At 42.3% G+C, this 20,717-nt stretch overlaps 1 protein-coding gene across 2 annotated transcripts in view; it reads right to left on the reverse strand.

Moving 5' to 3' along the window:
* LOC137379688 (calcium-dependent secretion activator 2-like) overlaps positions 1 to 20,717 on the reverse strand; it is a 796,052-nt gene that overhangs the window by 88,455 nt on the left and 686,880 nt on the right. Inside the window, exons 21-25 of one of the 2 annotated variants that reach the window (XM_068050894.1) lie at positions 13,675 to 13,822; positions 11,430 to 11,444; positions 6,865 to 6,939; positions 4,281 to 4,364; positions 1,776 to 1,808 (exon numbers count right to left, since the gene is read on the reverse strand). In XM_068050894.1, coding sequence (XP_067906995.1) covers positions 1,776 to 1,808; positions 4,281 to 4,364; positions 6,865 to 6,939; positions 11,430 to 11,444; positions 13,675 to 13,822 — 355 coding nt within the window. The remainder of the gene's footprint in view (positions 1 to 1,775; positions 1,809 to 4,280; positions 4,365 to 6,864; positions 6,940 to 11,429; positions 11,445 to 13,674; positions 13,823 to 20,717) is intronic. The other variant, XM_068050896.1, reaches the window with a different exon arrangement.

Here is a 20,717-nt window from a genome sequence, read left to right on the forward strand (position 1 = left end):
GGACAGGCACATTCCAAGATCCAGGACTACGTGCTGAAAGACGCACTAAAGCTTGAGGCAGCTGCGGCAAAGGCTCAATGGGGAAAGACCACAGTGTAAGGTCCCCCCACCAACTGAGGGGCTGGATCCATGGAAAACCCCTCAACTGTATCCAGAAAATATTTGTTTTGGCTGTAAAATGTACATAGCATGTAAAATGAAATGGAAGGGTTGTGAGGCAACTCATTCCTGTATTGAAGGAAACTGATCTCTTTTGCACTCCTTGTATTTTTTGACTTTGTGCTTTTTGGAACTGTTTTGTAATGTATTTTTTACAGTTTTTTATGAATAAAGTATATTTTGGAAATAAAAAAAATGCGGCAGGCCAATTTCAAAACAGCTGGATTTGATCTTCTAGCATGTCCCAGGCAAGACCCAGGCCTGACAACACCCATGGTCCCCACTTCCACCATTCGCCAGTAGTGTAAGTCCAAATTCTGCCTGAGTACAGTATGTTGGGTGCTCAGGAGGTCGGAACAGCAAGCAATCTGGTGGGTGATGCCATTTTGTCAGTTCAATCTCCTTTTGACCCCCAGGCCTCAATGGAGCATATGGAACAGCCCAGCACCTAGTTGGAATAACCTGCCCAGTTGCACCCAATTTTGCAGCCCCATTGGTTGCTTTACACCAGACGTACCCAAGGGATGTGGCTGATTCTGAGGAAATTTGAGTCCAGTATATGTATGTACAATAATATTAATATAACAAATTCAAATGGAGTGATTCCAATGATGTACGCTAACCTGAAGGTTGAAATCATTGGTAGAAACTGCTCAAGTTTTACTCTTGTAATGTGACATCATCTGAAACCTGAGCTTAAGGCTCAGCCTTGTAACACAATCTGAGGTATCCATTCTTCCCTTTAATAGCTCAATAATCACATACTACATAAAGAACACTTTGGATAACAAGAGTGGTGTTAAGCAACTAATAATCTGCAGTCTATTGAATACATGAACACAGAGCCTACACCTCTCAATTTTGTCTTACATAGATTCTGGTACATAGGAATCCCTTCGCTCGTCACTGGATAGTTAAGCTGCAAGCAGTATTGAGGGGATGTAAAGCCTTCTTTCCTTTATGCATTAGCTTTCATTTGTTTTTAAACTAGCTTGCCACGGCTTTCCATTGGGGTTAATTAAAATTACATTTCCCTGCACTCACTTACCCAACTAAATAAAAATCACCCATCTCTTACAAACTACAGGATAGATAATAAGGTAAAGAATACAATTAAAATATCAATTAATATGGAGGAAAGCTTCAGGCTTGCAGAAATAGATTCTGTAACACAGTCCTTCAGTCTTGTAAGAATTAAAATAGCGACTGTAAAAAAAATCCACTATTGTTCCCCTGTCCCCTCCAATCCCCACCCCATCATGAAACACATAATTCATGTACCAATACAAATAACTGACTACCATTGATCCAGGTCGTTTCAGTAACACAAACAGGAAAAGGCCCACACTTTCCTGTATCAGATCACAGAGAATCCTGATATCAGCTCCACTTTTAGTATAGTCACAAAGCAGGGCTTAAAAGGCTGTGATCTTGTGGAAAACTAAGCAATAAACTGCAATGGACAAAGTGTTTTTTTTCTGGTGATTTTTCTGTGCACATCCAGGTGATTGATGTTTGTACCGGGAAAATTAACACATTCCTATTTCAACGATATAATGCCAAAGTCTGCTGAATCAATACTGTAAAATGAAATTGCCAAGGAGAGCAATACTCACAGGTACATCAACGTACTTTGCAGCAGCTTTCACCTTTAGAGGAGAAAAAGAACAAAGGTTGGGTATGTGGCAGTATTTACACATACAAGCGTGAAAAGAAGATTACAGTAACCTTGTGAAAATCCCTTGAATTCCTTCCCACCAAATTGCTTTTGTTGCGGCCCTCGAGCTCCCTGCTTGTCAGCTGCAAGATTACATTTGTTGCAAATTTGTCGCTGATCCCCACAGTAGAAACGCGATCTCAGTTGCTGCTGAACTACTCTGATTGTACTTTCAAATAAACACCCCCCTCCCACCCTCGAGATGTCAGGATTAAAGTGAGCTGCAAGCCAGGAGGTTTGCACAGGGTCGTGTCAAGCCCGGAATGCAAACTTCTGGTCATTCCGTGGCACACAGAAACTGCAGCCTGTACATTGAGCTGCTTCTTTACAGTTGCAGTATCAGAACAATATTTCCATTTAATAACAATGTGCTTTGCCTTGAATTGTTTTATAGTTGGCCATTAGGAGCACCAATGCAATGCATCATCGTGATGCATTGGCTGGTTTCGGCTTGACCTTAGTCTCCTGTGATGTTTCAGTCAGAAGAAGCCAACAGTATTCATAATGGCCTGGCCTACCACTACCCTGAAGGAGACAAGGAAGAACAAAGTTGTGGCGCAGCCCTCGAGGAAAGAGGAAAAAGTCAGAGATACAGTACAATGCTTGAGGAAGGGACAGAGTGCCCAAAGCATTAGACATGAAAGAAAGCCATTCCTCTTATGTACTAAACAACTCTCATTACAGGAGTGTGGAACTGCATCACTGGATATCAATCTCAGAGCTCCAGGGGTTTAAAAGAATTTAAAAGAATGCTGGCTAGGAATAAGGTGATGGGGTGGTGTGCCCTCAGTAAGCTTATTTATCTGTAAGCATTTATTCCCTCCCAATGTGATATTCCCCTTTGTAGAAAGAACAGGCTTGCATTTTGTTTAAGAAACAAGAGACAGCGAGCAAAACCTATGCTGCATTCACACAGCAGAGTTAGAGCAACATTGTTAGACTAGGGAGCAAGTTGGCTGGTTCCTCCCTTGTTGGAAAGCATTATATAGAGTGAACCTCAGGAAACAGTGAGCGGCAGGGAGTAAATTTTTCCCCCAATAATTTGGTTGATTTCAAATTCTGAACAAAGGAACAAATAGCTCCTCTTCACTCCAATAGCCCCAACCAAGATTCTGAGGGAGCTTGACAGGGTAGATGTTGAGAAGACTTTTCCATTAGTGGGGGAATCTCAAACTAAAGGACATAGTTACAGAATAAGGGGACACTCATTTAAAACTGAGATGCGAAGGAATTTCTTCTCTCAGAGGGTAGTGAATGCCTGGAATTCTCTACCTCAGATTTGTGGAGGCTAGATCACTGAAAGTATTTGAAGAGGTAGATAGATATATTTTTGAAGTACTGGGGAGTTGAGGGCCATAGGGAGTTGGCACGAAAGAGGAGATGAGGTCAGCGGCAGATCAGCCATGATCTTATTGAATGGCGGGGCAGGCTTGAGGGGCCGAATGGCCAACTCCTGCTCCTATTTCTTATGTTTTTATGCTCAACCAGGTACAGAGCCAGGCCATGCAAGTAACCAAGAGTGGATACGTCATCGTAACCTTGTAAATATACCAGAATGTTTTTTTTTTAAATTGGCACAATCCCGGGATTAGAAAAGCATTAAAACGATGGAGGTCATTTTCCAAGTGTGGCTGGCGATGGAGGAACCTCACCTGCCCCAGTCCATAGAACGGAAAATGCAGTCAGGGTGATTTTCTGTTACGCACTGATGGGAACAAGATTCCCCACTGCCTCTGGGTACACATCTAGGGGTCAATTTGAACTTGCTAAAATGGGGTAATGGCCTCAAACTAGTCACCTGTTAACTGTGATAATTAGCCTGCTGTGACATTTACAGGAGCATACTGCTGGGAAGCTGAAGTGAAGGCTTGTTTCAGAGACTAGGCCCTATTAATCTGCAAATCAGACTGTGACTGCTGTTTTAGGATTGAACGGGCTGGAGTGTGTGCTGCACACTCTCCCACTAGTTTCACTGATGATAGAGATAGAGACTGCAAAAAGGTAACATTTAAATTATTTTTGTGGGGCCAAGAGAACTTCCTCCTTGCCCCACAGAAATAATCTGGGTTTCTGCCATCCCAGGCGCCTCTTCCCTACCTTGCAGTCAGTTGGGCAGCATCTGGGCAGCCCAATATTGGGCCAGCCTGCATCTGGTGATCTAAATCAGGAAGTCCATAGTGTGCCTGCAACTCGCTGGTTCTATTTAAATGAGCTCCTGGCCTCAAAATGGCTCCAGACTCCTTGCAGTCAGAAGTGAAGAGCTGCCTTTGATCCCTTAGGACTTCATTCATGAGCAAGAATAAAGCAAATGTTTGATTTCAGATCCACTTTGTAGTGTTTCAATTCAATTAGTGCCATTGCAGTATTTTAATCATAGAAGATATGCAAGAATTAGATTACTTACAGTGAACGACAGGATCGAGGAGAAGAAGGTTCCTTCATCGTATCTTGACAATTTAGATAGTACACCTTCCAGTACGAACACAAACTTGGGGGATGTGGGGGGGGGGGGTGGGGGAAGAAAAGTCATAACCATAAAAGGAGCTGTAGATCATGTAGTTCAGTGGCAAACAGATCCCTCAAACAGAAGAAGTAAATACACCACAAGTATGCAGCATGGGACAGGAATGAATGCTGCATCCAAACCTTTACCATTTTAATTGGTTACCAAATGGTATATCTAAATACAAGAGGATGAGCTGTGGAAAATGATCTGGCACTGATTAAAATTTAACATTGTGTTACAAGTTAGCCCACTCAGGAGAGAGAAACCCTCCACTACATTTTTCTTCACCATGTGCACTGCATATATACACACATTCTAGAATATTTTGGGTCAGTGGTTATAGAATAAGAGAAGTGCTGTATCCTGCTTCTGTCTACCGAGCCTCGTGTCCAATTTCCTTTACATCAGTTTGTATTGGTTTGCTGCACTCACTTCACTTGTAATTCCCCCCTCACCCCTCCATCATATTTTCTGTAATGTTTTGTTGTTGGAGTAACAGTGGTGCCGAACATAATGAAGAGGGATAATAACCTGGGGTTGCAGTCAGATATTCATGAAGAAGAATGCTCAGACCAAAAGACAAAATGAAGAGACAAGAACCGCAGGGAGATTACAGACTCTCAAGACATGTTGTTGTTCCTGACAGTCTCCTCCTTTCATTTGCTCTCTTAAACACTCCACTGCCTGTGTGCCAAACTGCTTGTCCAAAATCCTGTCTTGGATGAGACGTAATTTTTTTCATCTAAACATTGCCAAGACTGAAGGTATTGTCTTTGGCCCCTGGAAAATAAGCTCTGTCCTTCCCACAGGCTCTCTCTCTCTCTCATGCCACTGTATCAGGCCGCTCCAGACTGTTCGCAACCTAAGCATTCTACTCAATCCAAACTGACCTTCTGAACCCATATACTCTCCATCACAAAGACCGCCTACGTCCATCTTCAGAACACTATCCGCCTCCATTCCCATCTCACCTCATCTGCTGCTGAAAACTTCCCTTATCCCTTTGTCATATCCAGAATGTTCTCCTGCTGGTGTCCCATCCTCCACCCTCCATTAATTTCAACTCCTCCAAAACTCAGCTTCTCGCATCCTTTCCCTCACCAAATCCTGCTTGCCAATCACGCCTATCTAACACTTCAAATGTAACACTTTCATCCTGGTTTTTAAATCGCTCTTGCCTTACTTCTCCCCCTCTCTGTAGCCTTCTTCAGCATTACAACCCCCCGTCAACTCTCCGTTGTGCCAACTCTATTCTTTTGTTCATCCTTGCCCTTCCTTGACCCCATCATTGGTAGCCGTGTCTTCAGTCGTCCAAGTCCAACTGTCTGGAATTCTTTTCCACAACTCTTCCATCTCTCCTCCTCTCACACCTCTTTTAAGGCTCTCTTTAAAACCCACTGTTTCACTCCTCCTAACATCTCTTCCATTGGCTTGGCAACCATCTTTTTCCTTTGGACTCAAACACTTTAGGTAATTTTTCTATGTTAAAAACACTATATAAATACAAGTTGTAAGCTGAATTTTGTTTGGTGTTGGGGCAGGGAGTGGGCAGGGTTGGGGTGGGGGGGGGGGGGTGTTGCAATTTCATGTGTGCTAAAACCTCCTCAGTAACCCACCCAAATGACTTATCCTCATGTGGAGCCCAGGCAGTGAGCAATTTTACATTGCATTTTTAAAGTTAGTAGAGAGTTGTTGAGAGTTTCAACCCTCTAACGTTCGAAATGTCAAAAATAACTTTAAAAAGCTGTTTTGCACCAGGCTGCAGGGCAACTAATGCGAAGTTCTAGCAGTGCCAGATAGACTGCTGTCTGGTGGTAGCCGCGAATCTCTTGACCAAGATTAGTCTGCAGTAAGACGGCCCAGCTGATTCCGGTTATATAAACAATTGTGGCACCGATGAATAATGAAAACGTTGATGAAGAAACAACAGTATAATTGGCCTATAAATCACGCAAGACTGTTTACTGCTGCAGGATCCTATGCCAGTGTTCTGAAAGGAAGATATCACGGTGTAATTGTGGGCATATAGTTTCAGATATTATTGACTGCCTTAGACCCACAAAAAAGGAAGAATGTACACACTCTTTGACTTATCATAACTAAATGATCAAAAGTGCCATTTCTGAAAGTTAAACAGTAAACACTACATTATTTTTAGAATATACAGCGAATCCCAGGATTTGTATAAACCATGGTATCTGACGTGTCTATAGAAATTAGAAAGAGAAACTCTCTCAGTTTATTGCGCAGAGGTTTCCAGGCAGAAATCTGGGTGTTGTGAAGGCTGCAAAAGGCCTACAATAAACCTCAACATTTCCAAGTTTTAATCCATAAGGTGACTTGGCATCTCCTTGCCTTGAAGCTGTGGTCAGAAGCAAATAGAAACTACCAATACCATCACATCGATTAGGCATTGCAGTGAGAACAAACACTTCCCAAAACTCAAGGGGGATATTGGCAAGTTCCTCAAACCATTTCTTACCTTTGAAACTAGGAGAGAAATCATTTCTTTGAAGGTTTCTTCAATTAAATCATCTATCTTTGAGTGATACTGCTGCTGTAATTTGAAAAGGAGAACAAAGTTGCAACTTGACAGAAAAAAAAGGAACGATTGTGAAAACAATGTCTTGTTCCACCTCAAACACAATTAAAAACTATAATTGGGAGATTTCAAATAGAAAACCTTGAACACAATCTCCCCACCCTTTGCTGTTTTACATTCAGTGCTAGAAAGCTTCCCATGTACACTGTCGCGTTAAGCAGCTAATAGGACTATTATCTGAGTGAATTGAGTTGTAGACCTCATTCAGGCACAGGAATGTGAAGGATACTTTTTTGTCGGCTTCATTGCAATTAGGACAGCCATGTGCTTTTTCTAAAGACCCATCCAGTTGGGTAAGTGAAAGGCTAGGAGAAGATTCAATTAATGCAACATTTTATGTCTGACAACTCTCATTCTTAAGTCATTTAAGCTGTTCTGTGAAAAAAAAAGACCCTGATTGTTAGCTATACAAGGGACTATGCATTCACACAGCAAGCTGCAGTTCACTTAGGTTCACAGAATTCTTGCTGACAATAAATTTAACTTAAGATGAAATTAAATTTTTTTCTGTCAACAAAGCAGAAAGGTTAGTACCAAATTAACAGGTGATACACAGCTGAATAAAGTATTCTCCAAGAACTGGGTTCTTCCTTTTACTTTGTGAAGCAGTAGGCTTTAAATTATTATGATTAATAAATAATATAAAAGGCTCCGTCTTTCATTAAGGCAGCAACATTACTGTCTTTGTAGTCTCCACTGTCATCTATAAATAACTAACTTGTCAAAAATGAAGGACATTAGAATATGGGCCTTAAATATGGTTGTCAGGTGTGTACATTAAAAAAACTAAAAGTCTTAGTTGCCATTTAACTTTTCCTCCATTCCTTAATTATAGTGGTCCTAAACATCTTCGGGCAAAATCATTGCCCTTTATAAAAACTGGCAAGCTAATCAATAGTTGTCTCTAAATAACTGCTTCTTCCCCACTCTTGGTGCTGTAGAATCCAAGCCTGATCATTTGGACATTGCATCTCTGCACTTTGGAATTCTCTCCCTAAACCACTTTGCCTTGCTATCACCTGCCTTCAAAAGTCTCCTGAAAACCTTTCACTTAGTTTGTGCCTTTGATTTTTCCCTCATTAATTCCTCCTTTTCATGTCTTGTGTTCATCTTTCTGCCTTGTTGAGCGCTCAGAGATGCTTCTTTTACACAGGGAGCATAATACAGATGCACATTGTTGTCCTTTGTTGTACTTTACACTCCAACTGCACAGACCTGTGCCCAGTGTTTTTAAGCACATACTGTTGCCTTACGGACAAATCCAAACTGAAACACTGCTACTTATCAGCACTATTAAAGGAGCAGCCTATTGCTTCTCCTTCCTGCAGGGCAATCAAATTATGATAACACAGTAATGGATTACTTAATTTGAGTTTAACCACAGAACTTCACATAAGATTAGAACTCACAATGAAGCCAACATTTATAGCTATTCTTAAAAACAAAGTGAAATAACACAATAAATTGCATATTAGTATTGAATTCATACAGGTTAAAATGTAAACATTCTTGTGCTAAATTTCACCTGCACATCCCTCCTCTAAAAGTAAATTTTCATTTATAAATATGTGAAGTCTCCATTCCACATTTATTAACAATATCTGTGAGCTTTACTGATTTGCATATTTTTTCCATAACATATCAGAAGAATAAAGTGATTCCCAATTGCTCGCTGGTGTGTGCATCAGCTGGTGTGGGAATAAGCCACACAGGCCAGAAGGTCCTTGGCTTGAGCTCTAATCTGTGCAAATGCAAACTCAAAGTGAAAGTTGGATTAGGGAGTGGGAAATCAACTAATGTCCCTGGTCTCTATTGTTACCCACTAACCTTGCTGGAAAGCATGAGTATGTGGGCATCGGATTATGACAGGATTGGACTTGATTGGGATACCCCTTATGGTCAAATGACTTGCAAGGTTCATCACCTCCACGTTCCCCTCCAGGTCACACAGCATCCTGATTTGGAAACATATTCTCTTTCCTTCATCGTCACTGGGTCAAAGTCCTGGAATACTCTCCTTAATAGCAGTGTGGGTGTACCTACACCACATGGACTGGGTAACAAATGCTGGACTTGCCAGTGATGCCCATATCCCATGAACAAAAAAAAGTTACGAGCATTCATAAACCATCCTGATCCAATGTATTCATATATCTACACACGCAGACACATACTTTCTTCTTAAGGTGTCAATATATCAGTTAGATATAGTTCTTAGGGCTAAAGGGATCAAGGGATACAGGTAGAAAGCGTGAACAGGGTACTGAGTTTGGATGATCAGCAATGATCATATTGAATGGTGGTGCAGGCTCGAAGGGCCGAACGGCCTACTCCTGCTCCTATTTTTCTATGTTTCTATCATCAGCAGTAGGCACACTGTCTGATTTCCCTGTCCCCCAAATCTCAGGATCTGAGGTCAATTGTTGAGCCCTACTTTAATCACAATTGACAGAAGTTAACTCAGCACAGACCAGACATGAATCAGCACCTTTAGAACAGCAGAGGGAACAACTAGGGAAGCCAAACAGTCCTTTTTCCACTAAGACTAAGATTTAAATCCAACCCAAACTGATGGGATGACCATCTACTCTTTCTTGTTTGCTGTAAGGCTCCTCCTAAATGAGCTGTGGAAGTCTCAAGGCAGTATCAAGTGGGTGAGAGTTCACAGATAATCACCTGCATTACTTAGAGAGGCCATAGAGACTGTGCATAAGTGGGAATATTCATATAGGTACATTATAAGATTGTTCTGAGTTTGAGATTAAGATATCGGGCTGAATTTTATAAGCGCGCCGCAAATTACGGTGGTGCACTTTGAAATTGGCAGTCTTAAGGCGCGGACGCGCCGTCACTGAGCACGTGCGAAATTTCGCACTGAGGCTCATTTAAATGTAGGAGGCGGAGCAGCTGCCCCCTCTACGTCATCGGGGACGGCTGCTCCGTCCCCAGCAATGGCGTCTGGCACACCGCGCCAGCAATGGTGCCATTTTTAAAGGGCTTCGCGCCCTGCAGTTTAATTAAAATTTTTAAAGGTCCTGCAGGAAAAAATTGTACATAAAATTTTATTTAAACTGTGAATCCCCTGTCACAACACCCCATTGAGTTCACCATAAATAAAATGAGCCATTCGCCCCGAAAACCACTTTTTAAATATAGTGACCTTTCACCCCCCCACCTTCAGCACCTTTGACCCTCAACCCCTTCCCCACCATCCCTACCACTAATTACAGTAGTTCTCCCCTCTTTACCTCCACCTCCCACCCTGAAATTTTCACTTCTTCCCCCGCCCACCAGGGGTTCCGAAGGTGAGGAAATTCCGGCCTGTGGCTGGAATATTGGCGTGGGACGGCCTTTGCTATCAGGTAGGTAATTATTCTTTCACTTTAATCTCATTTGCATATGAAGATGAAGGCCCCGCCGCCAAGTGGCAGGGAAGCCACACCGAGGCCTCGCCGCTGCTAGTAAAATACGGCGGGGCCTTCTTGGCATCGGAGGTCGTGGTGGACCTCTCTCAGAAGAATTTTCTGGATCCCCCCCCTCTACGACTCCCAACGCCAGAGGGCTCACAAAATTCAGCCTATCATGTTGAATGGGGTACAGGAAGCTTCAATTGCTACCTTCCCTTATGATGTACCTGACCTTGGAGTGCTTGATATGAACACTGAGTGAAAAAGAAAGGCTCTAGATTGAAAGAAATCTAAAACTATATGTTTTGGCATTTCCAAATTCTAAATGCAGTTACACAATTATTAAACCAAAATTTTTTAAATGCTTATAATAGTTTTAATTTGTTCTGTGACAAGTTCTGCAGAGCAGGTCGAAGAAATAAAAGTGCAAAGTCCACAATGATGAGATCATACTGAGAATTCCTTGCAGAGAAAGGAAAGAATGGAGACCTCTTGATGATGGGGCAGGGCAGAGAGCAGGGCTGCGACAAGTGAGACTTCTGAACAACACAGATACACACAGTTATTGTGTACATAGGGCAGTAATGTAAAGTCACCAATTATTTTCAGTATAAATTCTTACAGGAGCTGGATAAAGGAAACAATTTCTTTTGCTCATGCGTCATGAAATATGAAAAAAAAACATTGTTGAATCTTGTTTAATTTCTATTGTTATTCTTTTTGCACCTTTTGAGTAACAGTACACACTCTTAAAAATAAATAAATCAGGCTCAAACTTCACAAGTGCTTAGACTTCAAGTGCGTCGGCCTCAGTTTTGGCAATAGCTTTGTGTTTGGTTTCAGGGAAAGTTAGGTCGTCTGCGATTTCTTGATGTACGCCATTTTCCGAATCATCCCATCAGAAACCCCAACATTTGCGTTGGCCATTCAAAGCTGAAATTCTCACTCACGTTTAGATGCCATACTGGGCCTCTCTTCTTTGTTAAAAATACAGTTTAATACAAGATAGCATATAAATTAATCAAAGCCAACACTTACCCACTGCTGACTAAACTGGAAGCGGAGATGGGGAACATAAATGAAGAAAACAAGGCAGAACACAGGAAGAAGCAAAAGGACAATGATGAACATTAAGCCAAAATTCAGGTGAATCCGCAAATCAGGTGGGTATATCTTTAAAATAAAATAAATTAATCTTAAATGATGACGTTAAAAGTCAACTAAATGAGAAAACTGGATAAAGTACATTCAGTCCAACCAAGTAGGGATATAAGCAAGGGAAACAAAGAGTGTTTGACCCCATATGCTGTGGAATCAAACAATTGTTTCTCTATATTTTCATGTCCCAAGAACACAAAAGATAATGGATGGAAACTTATGAGACCTAAGGAGCCAGGACCGGGATGGAAATAGGAAAGGTCAACTTTGGGTTGGCAGCCTGGTGCATTCCTGCCTCCGGAGATCTTGCTGGAGGTGGGTGAGCAATGTAAGTGGCTACCCACCTGTCAGCCAGAGGTAGTCAATAATTACCAATTTTGAGGATAAATAGGGGGACAGGGAGGACTGCTCCAGGACCTTCCTGAAGTTGGAGTGGCCTCCCACAAGGGGCCAACAGATCAGTGGAGGCAGCCTCCGAGCAACAGGCTAGGTGGCCATTGGAGTCAGAACGTACATGCCTCAATGACGGGGCCACGTGCAGGAAAAGTCACACCTGCATCACAAACGAATCCACCAGAGGGGTTTCCCCTCCACGCCAAGGAGCCTACCGATCTCGGCCCTCATCAGTTCTGATTTTGATGCATATCTCCGAGGGCATCTCTATTTTGAGGTGACCTTGCGCTCTCCTTGCTGCCTGAGCACTGCCCACCTCTCCTGGTGGAGCTGCCAGCCTTCCAAAGCTGCAGGCCCTCTGACCGAGTCTGCAGCCTCAGGGACCTGCCTGCCGTCCTTAATTGGAGGTGGCCTCTTAATTTGCAGCCTCTGGGAGGATCTCACAGGCGGGTGGGACTCATCGACCATTGGGGATGGGACTTGCCTTTGTCCCCATTGGAAGAATATTTTCAAAGGAGGTAAGATTCCATCCAATGAGTGGAAAATAGTGCTTTTTTCAAAAACGTAAACCTGATTTGGAAAATAACATGACCATAAACTATGTTCTATGGGAAAAAAGCAATTTTCTTTCTCTAATTTCCCTGGATCTTACACAATCTCAAACAATAGGGAATGCCTTTATCCAGCCCTCCACCAATGCTGTTCTGAAATGAGCCATTCGAACATGTGCCATAGAAGCCCAGAGTGACTGTCCCTCCTGCCTTCTCTTCCTGTGGGGGGGGGGGGGGAGAGTTGGCTACTAGGTTGGACCTCTTGCTTCAAGATGCCTACTTGATGCCTATTCATACAGCATGGGTGAGAACAGGAAATCATGGTGTGGGGTGATCAGGACCTAATGCAGCCCTTTTACGCTCAATTGTTGCCAGAAAATTAAAAGCTGATCTTAATCGATTGATTACTAAAGTTTGTTGTAATAATGGGGGAAAACATTCAAACATAACAGGCCATTGAGTAAATACTGCAGAACATTTCCCAATATGTGTTCAGCTAATTCATGACTATTAAATAGTAATTTAAATACATTTGAAACCACAGTCACTTTGTGAATAGAATGCCAATGGCGAGACAATACATTAAATAATATAATTTAAGTTTTCTAATTCTTCCTTCATTTCAATTTGTTCCCTGAAAATAGTACATGGTTTTCACTAAAGGTGGAATTATACAGCATTTCATATTTTTTATTTAACTTCATTGTAAAGAACAACCTTTTCTGACTATGCAATGCCAATAATCCATGACTTTTCTTTTGCTGCATGCAGAATGTTTTCTTCTCTGGGATCACACGGAGGTCAGCTTCCTACATATTGTTTGCCTTTAAAGCAGACCAAAGGATACGGTCCTGGTTTCATTTTAAATAATGAACCCAGACTGGTATTGCTCCTGGAAAGGGTATCACAAGGAAACAACCCCATATCATGAGCTGTTATTCATTCCCAAGAGGTAAGTAATTGGGGCCATTATGGAGGGAGAGTTGGCTACTAGGTTGGACCTCTTGCTTCAAGATGCCCAAAGATGTAAATGCAATGCTTTGAAATAATCCAATTAGCAAAGTATTTGTTGAATTAAGTCCAAATAAAAACAGCTATTTGTAAAAACTGGAAAACACTCAAAACAAATACAGTGGAAAACACAAACTGAAGTGATACAATAAATGAAAATTGATGCCTACCTCTTGTGCACCTTCTAAAATGCACAGTTTTGTCGATTGTTTCTTGGCGTCCACAAGCACATTGATCATTGTACAGACAGAAGAAGGAACACGTAAATCTGTTGACCTGCTCATTTTTTGTAACTTGACTTCAAATGCAACTCTTGTTCTGTTTAATATAAACAAAAAGAGCACAGTCATTCAGTGATGGCTGATACTCTAAATAGTTGCTAAGCCAATACGTCAAAGATCAGGGGATATGAAAGCTAATGAATACAGGGGAACCTAGTTACAATCAATTCTAATAAAGTCAAATCTATATTTTTTAATGTTGGTGGGTTAATGTCCTAGTTTACTGCCCCCATGTGCCAGCTACAGCCAATTGCATGGCAGCCTATTTCTAGACCTCCACCAATGGCGCTGTGAATTACCTCTGGGAGGTGTATGAGAATAGTGAACAAATCACTTGCCTTTTGATTTGCTCGTACTCTCTATTGCCCCACACACTTTGCACCACCCACTGTGATCCAGCTGAGTTAAGCAACCCAGTAATGTGAAGTCAAGTCATTGTACATTGTTACTCCAATACGCTAAACTACTTGCCTAAGTTCTTCTCAAGATCAAACATCTTTCATGATTAAAAATACTTGCAACTACTCCAATATAAAATATTCTTGATAAAATCAATTCTAGATGAGCGAATTCCTTTTGTATGATCAATAAAGAACTTAAACACTTCAGGCAATGTTTAAAATGGAAATAAATGACTTCACTCACATTAAACATTACTTTTTAATGCTGTTACACGTGTGTGTGTATGTGTGTGCGCTCCTCTGCAATACGATGGAACAAGTGCTAGTGATCAAAAGGGAACCCTTTAAACAGCAAGGATGTCAACAGAATTTTATCTCTGGAGAAAAATTCTAAGTAGATATGAAGGGTTTAAAAGTTACCACTAAATCCTTCCTTGAAAAAGGCATGACTCCAGAACAATGACAAGGCTGTGCAATCCCAGCCAAATTGATGATTGGAAGACTACTTGTGATCATTTATATTTCTGTGTACAAAATGCCCATTAAAATTCTCCATTGTATTGATATTTAGCTTGAACAGTGTGAGAGAAAAAAACTGTGGGGATACAGACACTTGGAATTAATAACTATCCCAAACCCCACCCACCCACACTTCCATGGGTCATTAAAGTAATGCCATCACAGCAAACTCGAGACAGGCAGGCTGATCGGAAGGATGAGACTGCAGTCCGAGTCTGTTAATTTGCCTGTTGTTTTGAATTCTTCGTAAGATACAAACAATACGGGTGGGCTCCATTATTGAAACTCATTTAATTTCTGGTAATTTTGTTTTAATTATTTTGTTTCTCTGGTGCCTTTATGGCTGTCAAAACTGCTGCCTAGGCTCAGTTGGCAACAGAGAGGTATTACTGCTGGCATGCTGAATAGGAGATTGGTTGACACTCTGCCACTTGTTAGTGTCTCAAAAGGGTTCCCTCAATTAGACCCAACTGTCTTCAATCAGGTTTGAATGCAGAGAGGAAACTACAGGTTGCTGTTTAACACCCCATGGTGGCCACTTCCACTGCAGCAGTAGTAAAGGTGAAGAACAGATGGTCAGCCTGCTTCTAGGAATGCTGCTTACTGTATAGAGACCCTAAGAGAGGTTCACACTCAGAAAAATATACTGTTTTCTAACACACACCATTGCACTACTATATCTTTTCTTTCTAATTTGCTTCTTTCCCAAATGCACTGAATGCTTACAAGGGTACAATTCCACAATCAATGGAGGCCCTCCAGTTCCTTGCCTATGGAACCATTACTCATCTGTGAACTTTGACAGGATATTTGGCTGCAGGGCATTATAACAGAGACCAATCCCATCACAAAATCACAATATAGACATTGATGTGGAAGGCCATTCAGTCCATCTTAATTAAGTTACACAGAAAGATCCTCACATTTTACCATTTCTTAAAAGATTCCAGAGTTATTGCCTCCACTACTCTTCCTGGAAGTCTATTTCATACAATGATCACTCTGTGTAAAGAAGGTAGTCCTTAGATCAGTCCTACATTTACTGTTTACTAGCTTGAATCAATGTCCCCTTGTCCTACAGTCATTATTTAACTTAGTTAAACTAACATTCCACTTTTATCTTTTCAACTGCCTTATATACCTCCTTGAGATCACTCCCCAGATGCCTCCTCTCCAGGATCAAAAGCTCACATTTCTCCTAACTCGGGTTTTTGACATTAGGGATTAACCATGTGACATTTCTCTGCCCTGCCTCCAGTGATTAAATGTCTCCCTTGTTTCTTGGCAGCCGGAGCTAAATGCAGCATTCAAGGTGCTATCTGACCAGATAGAGCCTGCATGTACAGCTTCATCATGACTTCTTTTGACCTGCAGTCTACTGGTTTGGCTAAGAAGTTCAACATTCTACTGGCTTTGCTGCATTGCATTACTTGGTCAGGTTGAGCTTTGAGCACATTAAGAATCCAGTACTTTCAATTTCATCCTTAGTTATTTAGTTATGGGGGAACAGTATAACAATGATAATATTACTGGACTAGTAATTCAGAGGCCTGGACTAATGCTCCAGAAACACAAATTCAAATCCTACCACGACAACTGGGGGAATTTAAATTCAATTAATTAATAAAATCTGGAATTAAAGCAAGTCCCATTAATAATGATCATGAAATCACCGGATTGTTTAGTTTAGTTTAGTTTAGAGATACAGCACTGAAACAGGCCCTTCGGCCCACCGAGTCTGTGCCGACCATCAACCACCCATTTATACTAATCCTGCACTAATTCCATATTCCTACCACATACCCACCTGTCCCTACATTTCCCTACCACCTACCTATACTTGGGGCAATTACTAATGGCCAATTTACCTATCAACCTGCAAGTCTTTGGCATGTGGGAGGAAACCAGAGCACCCGGAGGAAACCCACGCAGACACAGGGAGAACTTGCAAACTCCACACAGGCAGTACCCAGAATTGAACCCGGGTCGCTGGAGCTGTGAGGCTGCAGTGCTAACCACTGCACCACTGTGCCACCCATAGTTGTAAAAGCCATCAGGTTTACTAAAGTTCTTCAGAGGAGGAAATCTGCCACCCATACCTGGTCTGGCCTACAGATGACTCTAGATGCACAGCAATGTGGTTGACTCTTAACTGCCCCTGAAATAGCACGGCAAGCCACTCAACTTGTACCGAACCGCTGCAGAAAAAAGCACCGTTGGTGTACCTACACCACGTGGACTGCAGCGGTTCAAGATGACAGCTCACCACCGCCTTCTCAAGGGCAATTTAAGGATGGGAATTAAAGGTGGTCTTGCCAGCGATGCTCACATCTCAAGAACAAAAAAAAAGATAACTACATTGTAAGCCTTCCAGAATTAGAGAAGATTGCGCAGAAGGATTTAATGGATCCATACGGATTGCAATTTACAGATTGTACAGATAATGCTCAAGTTTACTCTTGATGAACAATTCCATTATTCTCATGGAATGAAATTAAGACTAATGGGTCTGTATTGTCCCTCTTTTTGAATGTGAGTAACACATTAGCCTGTTTTCAATACACTGGCACTCCACCAGTGCCCAATCACTCTCTCATAATGATTATCAGTGCCTCACAAAGATCCTCCCTAGTCTCTCTACTCGTGGATAAACACCACCTATCACTGAGTCTGGGGTCCTTTTAGCCTGTTTACTGCTTCCATCTCACTTATATCAAAGTTAGTGATTTTGATCAGGTTATCTCTTTTTCAGGGAGGAACGTTGCTCATGACTCCTCATGGGAATGCTTGGAGGAAGTAATCATTCAGAATATTTTTGGCTCATCCTTAGTCTCAAACCCATTTATATCTTAGTGTTTTCACAGTTTCCCTAGCTGTCCTCTTACTGTGTGGTAATGAATTTTTTTTTAGCCTGTGTTACATCCTTCTTTCTAGGTTCCTCTTTGTCGCTCACAGACCAGGGATCAAACCTGACATCTTCCTGGCCGACTCACTGGATAAACTTGCTGAGCGGAGCTCAGTGCACCAGTATAACAGAAACAAATACCTTTTTATACACACATAACCCAGCCCCAGAAAGCTAAGGCTTTCATTAACTTGTCACTCTCTCTCAACAGCTGTGATTGCTATTCTTTAAAGATTATTACGGAACTGCAACTGAAAGGATTATATTCCCTGGAGACAGCATTTCCCCTTTGTTGCCAAATCTAAGGGGGGAAAAATAGCTTTTTAACTTGCTTCATAAAGCATAGCTTGGTTTCGTAAAGTTTTTTTTTTAAACTGTAGCTTTGCAAAGATTTATCTTACAATATCAATCCCCCCCAGGCCATAGAAACCATGAAGGTCCCACTGCAACGCTTGGTGTGTTAAGCAAGCTAACTTAGGCTGGGGTAGCTGTTAGCCACCATGGTTGATCATAGTGTCTCTAAGTTGCTAAGAGAAAAGGGGGAATGGAACCAGCCACAAGTCCTGCTTCTGATCACTTCCTGGGACCCCTCCTGGACATTGTGTGCACAGGCAGGCACACTTATGTGGATGCCAGGTACAGACAGCATTAAGCACAGCTGTGATGTAACCTCAGCCCCCCTCCACCTGCAGAAGAAAACATCCTTCAAGCACTTGCAGTTTACACTCACACATTAAGGGCTGGATTTTGTGGAGGAGGCAGGGCTCCTGACCGGGCCAAAAAGGCAAGGTCAGCTTTCTCGCGATTCCCAGCCATCGCTGCCGGAAGCAATGGCCACTGCCGGTATAGCAGAGGCCTCAGTCCCAGGCCCAGCGCTGGAACCCCGGACTCAGGTAAGTGGTTGGGGTCACGCAGTCCAGGGGAAGGGAGGGGGGACCCAGGGGGTAAAGTGGTTCCTGGCAGGGGTCCTCTGTCGGCCACAGATTGCCCATGAAGGAGGGACCTTCCCCCCCAAGCCCCAGGGAGGGCACCACATTTAACAAGGCGCCCTCCCTGCATGGCGGAGGCACCCCCCCACCGCTGGTAAGATCCCAACAGCAATGGAAAAAGGCCATTAATGAGCCACTTAATGGCCTCAATTGGCCTCTGGGCAGGGAGGCTTTTGTCGGCCTATCTCGCCCCTGGGAAAATTGCTTGGCAACAGGGCGATGACGGGCCCTCTGGCACCCCCCGCCCCCTCCCCGTCACGAATCTATGGGTCCCCCTGCCTTCGACCCCGCCTCAGGTGGGCCGATTATATCCAGCCCTAAGAGTGGCTAATTAACAACATACCAGTGGGAGACTGGTACCCAAGAATCCTTCGTGTAAATAGTGTAAAGTGCGAATTGCTGCATTCATAAGAGAAGGGGAAAATAGAAATGTGGAATAAAATTGCCTCTTGGTTTCAAAAGTTCTACAGGCTATTATCATCTTTGAACAAATACCTTCATCAACCTTTTATGTGACTTGCGAACATTTTATAAAACGGTTTTAAAAAAGAAATTGTGTAGGTTTGATCTCTCAAATTGCACAGGTTTGACCTCTCAAACTGCACCATGCAACTTAACTGCAGCTTTTCATATTGAAAGCTTAATTTGGAATATAGGTCCAAGCACAGTATTGAAACACTTGTTCGCAAAGCAATTCAAAGCATGAGTGGAATACTCCTCAATGTGCGTATTTGTGCAAAAGCTTCATTCATAAATTTGGATTACTCTTTGACAAAAGTCTGTGAAACATTTAATTTTAAATCATAAAGATCAGAAAGATGGAGGAAATCTTTCAGAGAAAATGCAAACCAAGTACTGATCATTCTTTGAGAAGGGAGTATGATTAGCAAGGCCCATTAAGTATCTAGGACTTGTTTCTCTTTGGTTCTATTTTTGCCTGAAGAGGGAGTACAAATGACATCACTGGAAAAGTTGACTGAGAGGAATTATTCAGTCTGATAGTAAGAGAGAGCTAACTTGCTGCACAGAGTTTAAATAACAAGACTGCTTCAGTACCCTGGATTAAACGGCTACCTGCTGCTCTTAAATGCACTCTCATCACTGTCAGGCTGAACACTTCCCCGCAAGTTTCTTCTGACTATGTCATTAGAATTCTGGGCTTACAGAAAATGTGAATATCAACAGAAAAAGAGGAAACAAAACAAAGGGGTTTTAAATTCTGATTCACCATGTAATTTTGAAAAGAAATCCTGATAAAGATGTGGCTTTTCCCCACTGATCATCACGTGCAGCATTCATGGATATGTGCTGTTCTGAGAGTCAGTTCAGACTGCCAGGAGTAAAAGTCGGAGAAATAGGTCATCTTACTTATCCCCTTGACCATAGCTAATTAGTTGTCTGGAGAGACCAGAGGAATGGGGAAAAAAGTGTCTAAACTTCAATTTAAAAACATTCAAAAATTATATGTTTTACGGACAATTGCTGAAGAGCGTTATGGACATATAGATTTAAACTTCTGCAAAAACACATACTTCAAACCTAATGGTAATGTTTCTTCTTTAACAAACCATCACCCAAATATACATAAATTACTTATGTTCTTCCCCGATGAAGATTTACATCAAATATATGGGCCTAGGAATTCAATTGTACAACACTAGTGTTCCAGGTGAAAGGGCGCTGCACAATCCAATATGGCGTCTGGTGTGGGCATGCTCAGTCTGCACCAGAAGAATTCCGCACCCAATATTGATTCAGAGAAACCCTGTAGTCGTCCAGGGCACTTGCTGAAATGGGTGTTAGGCTTACTGCTTATCCAAATTGGGGGCCTAATTCTCATTTGAGACCCCTTTGTGAAATTTAATTGTGACTGACAGCGCCATGCACTGTGGGAGGTTTTCTCAGGCACACAGTAGCCAAACCAGCAGTCCTTAAAGGGAGGCTCAAAGCCACCAAAACCATCTTTACTTACCTGAATGTATCTCTGGAGGCTGCTGCCAGCCACACTCGCACACCCACTTCCCGATTGCTCCCACCACCCCAAAATCATCTTAGGCCCTTGACTGGCATCCCAGTTGGCCGATCCCACTCTTCCCCACTGCCCTGGGACCAGCAAGC

The sequence above is a fragment of the Heterodontus francisci genome, chromosome 18 (assembly GCF_036365525.1).
Source record: "Heterodontus francisci isolate sHetFra1 chromosome 18, sHetFra1.hap1, whole genome shotgun sequence".
In the NCBI taxonomy this organism is placed as follows: domain Eukaryota; kingdom Metazoa; phylum Chordata; class Chondrichthyes; order Heterodontiformes; family Heterodontidae; genus Heterodontus; species Heterodontus francisci.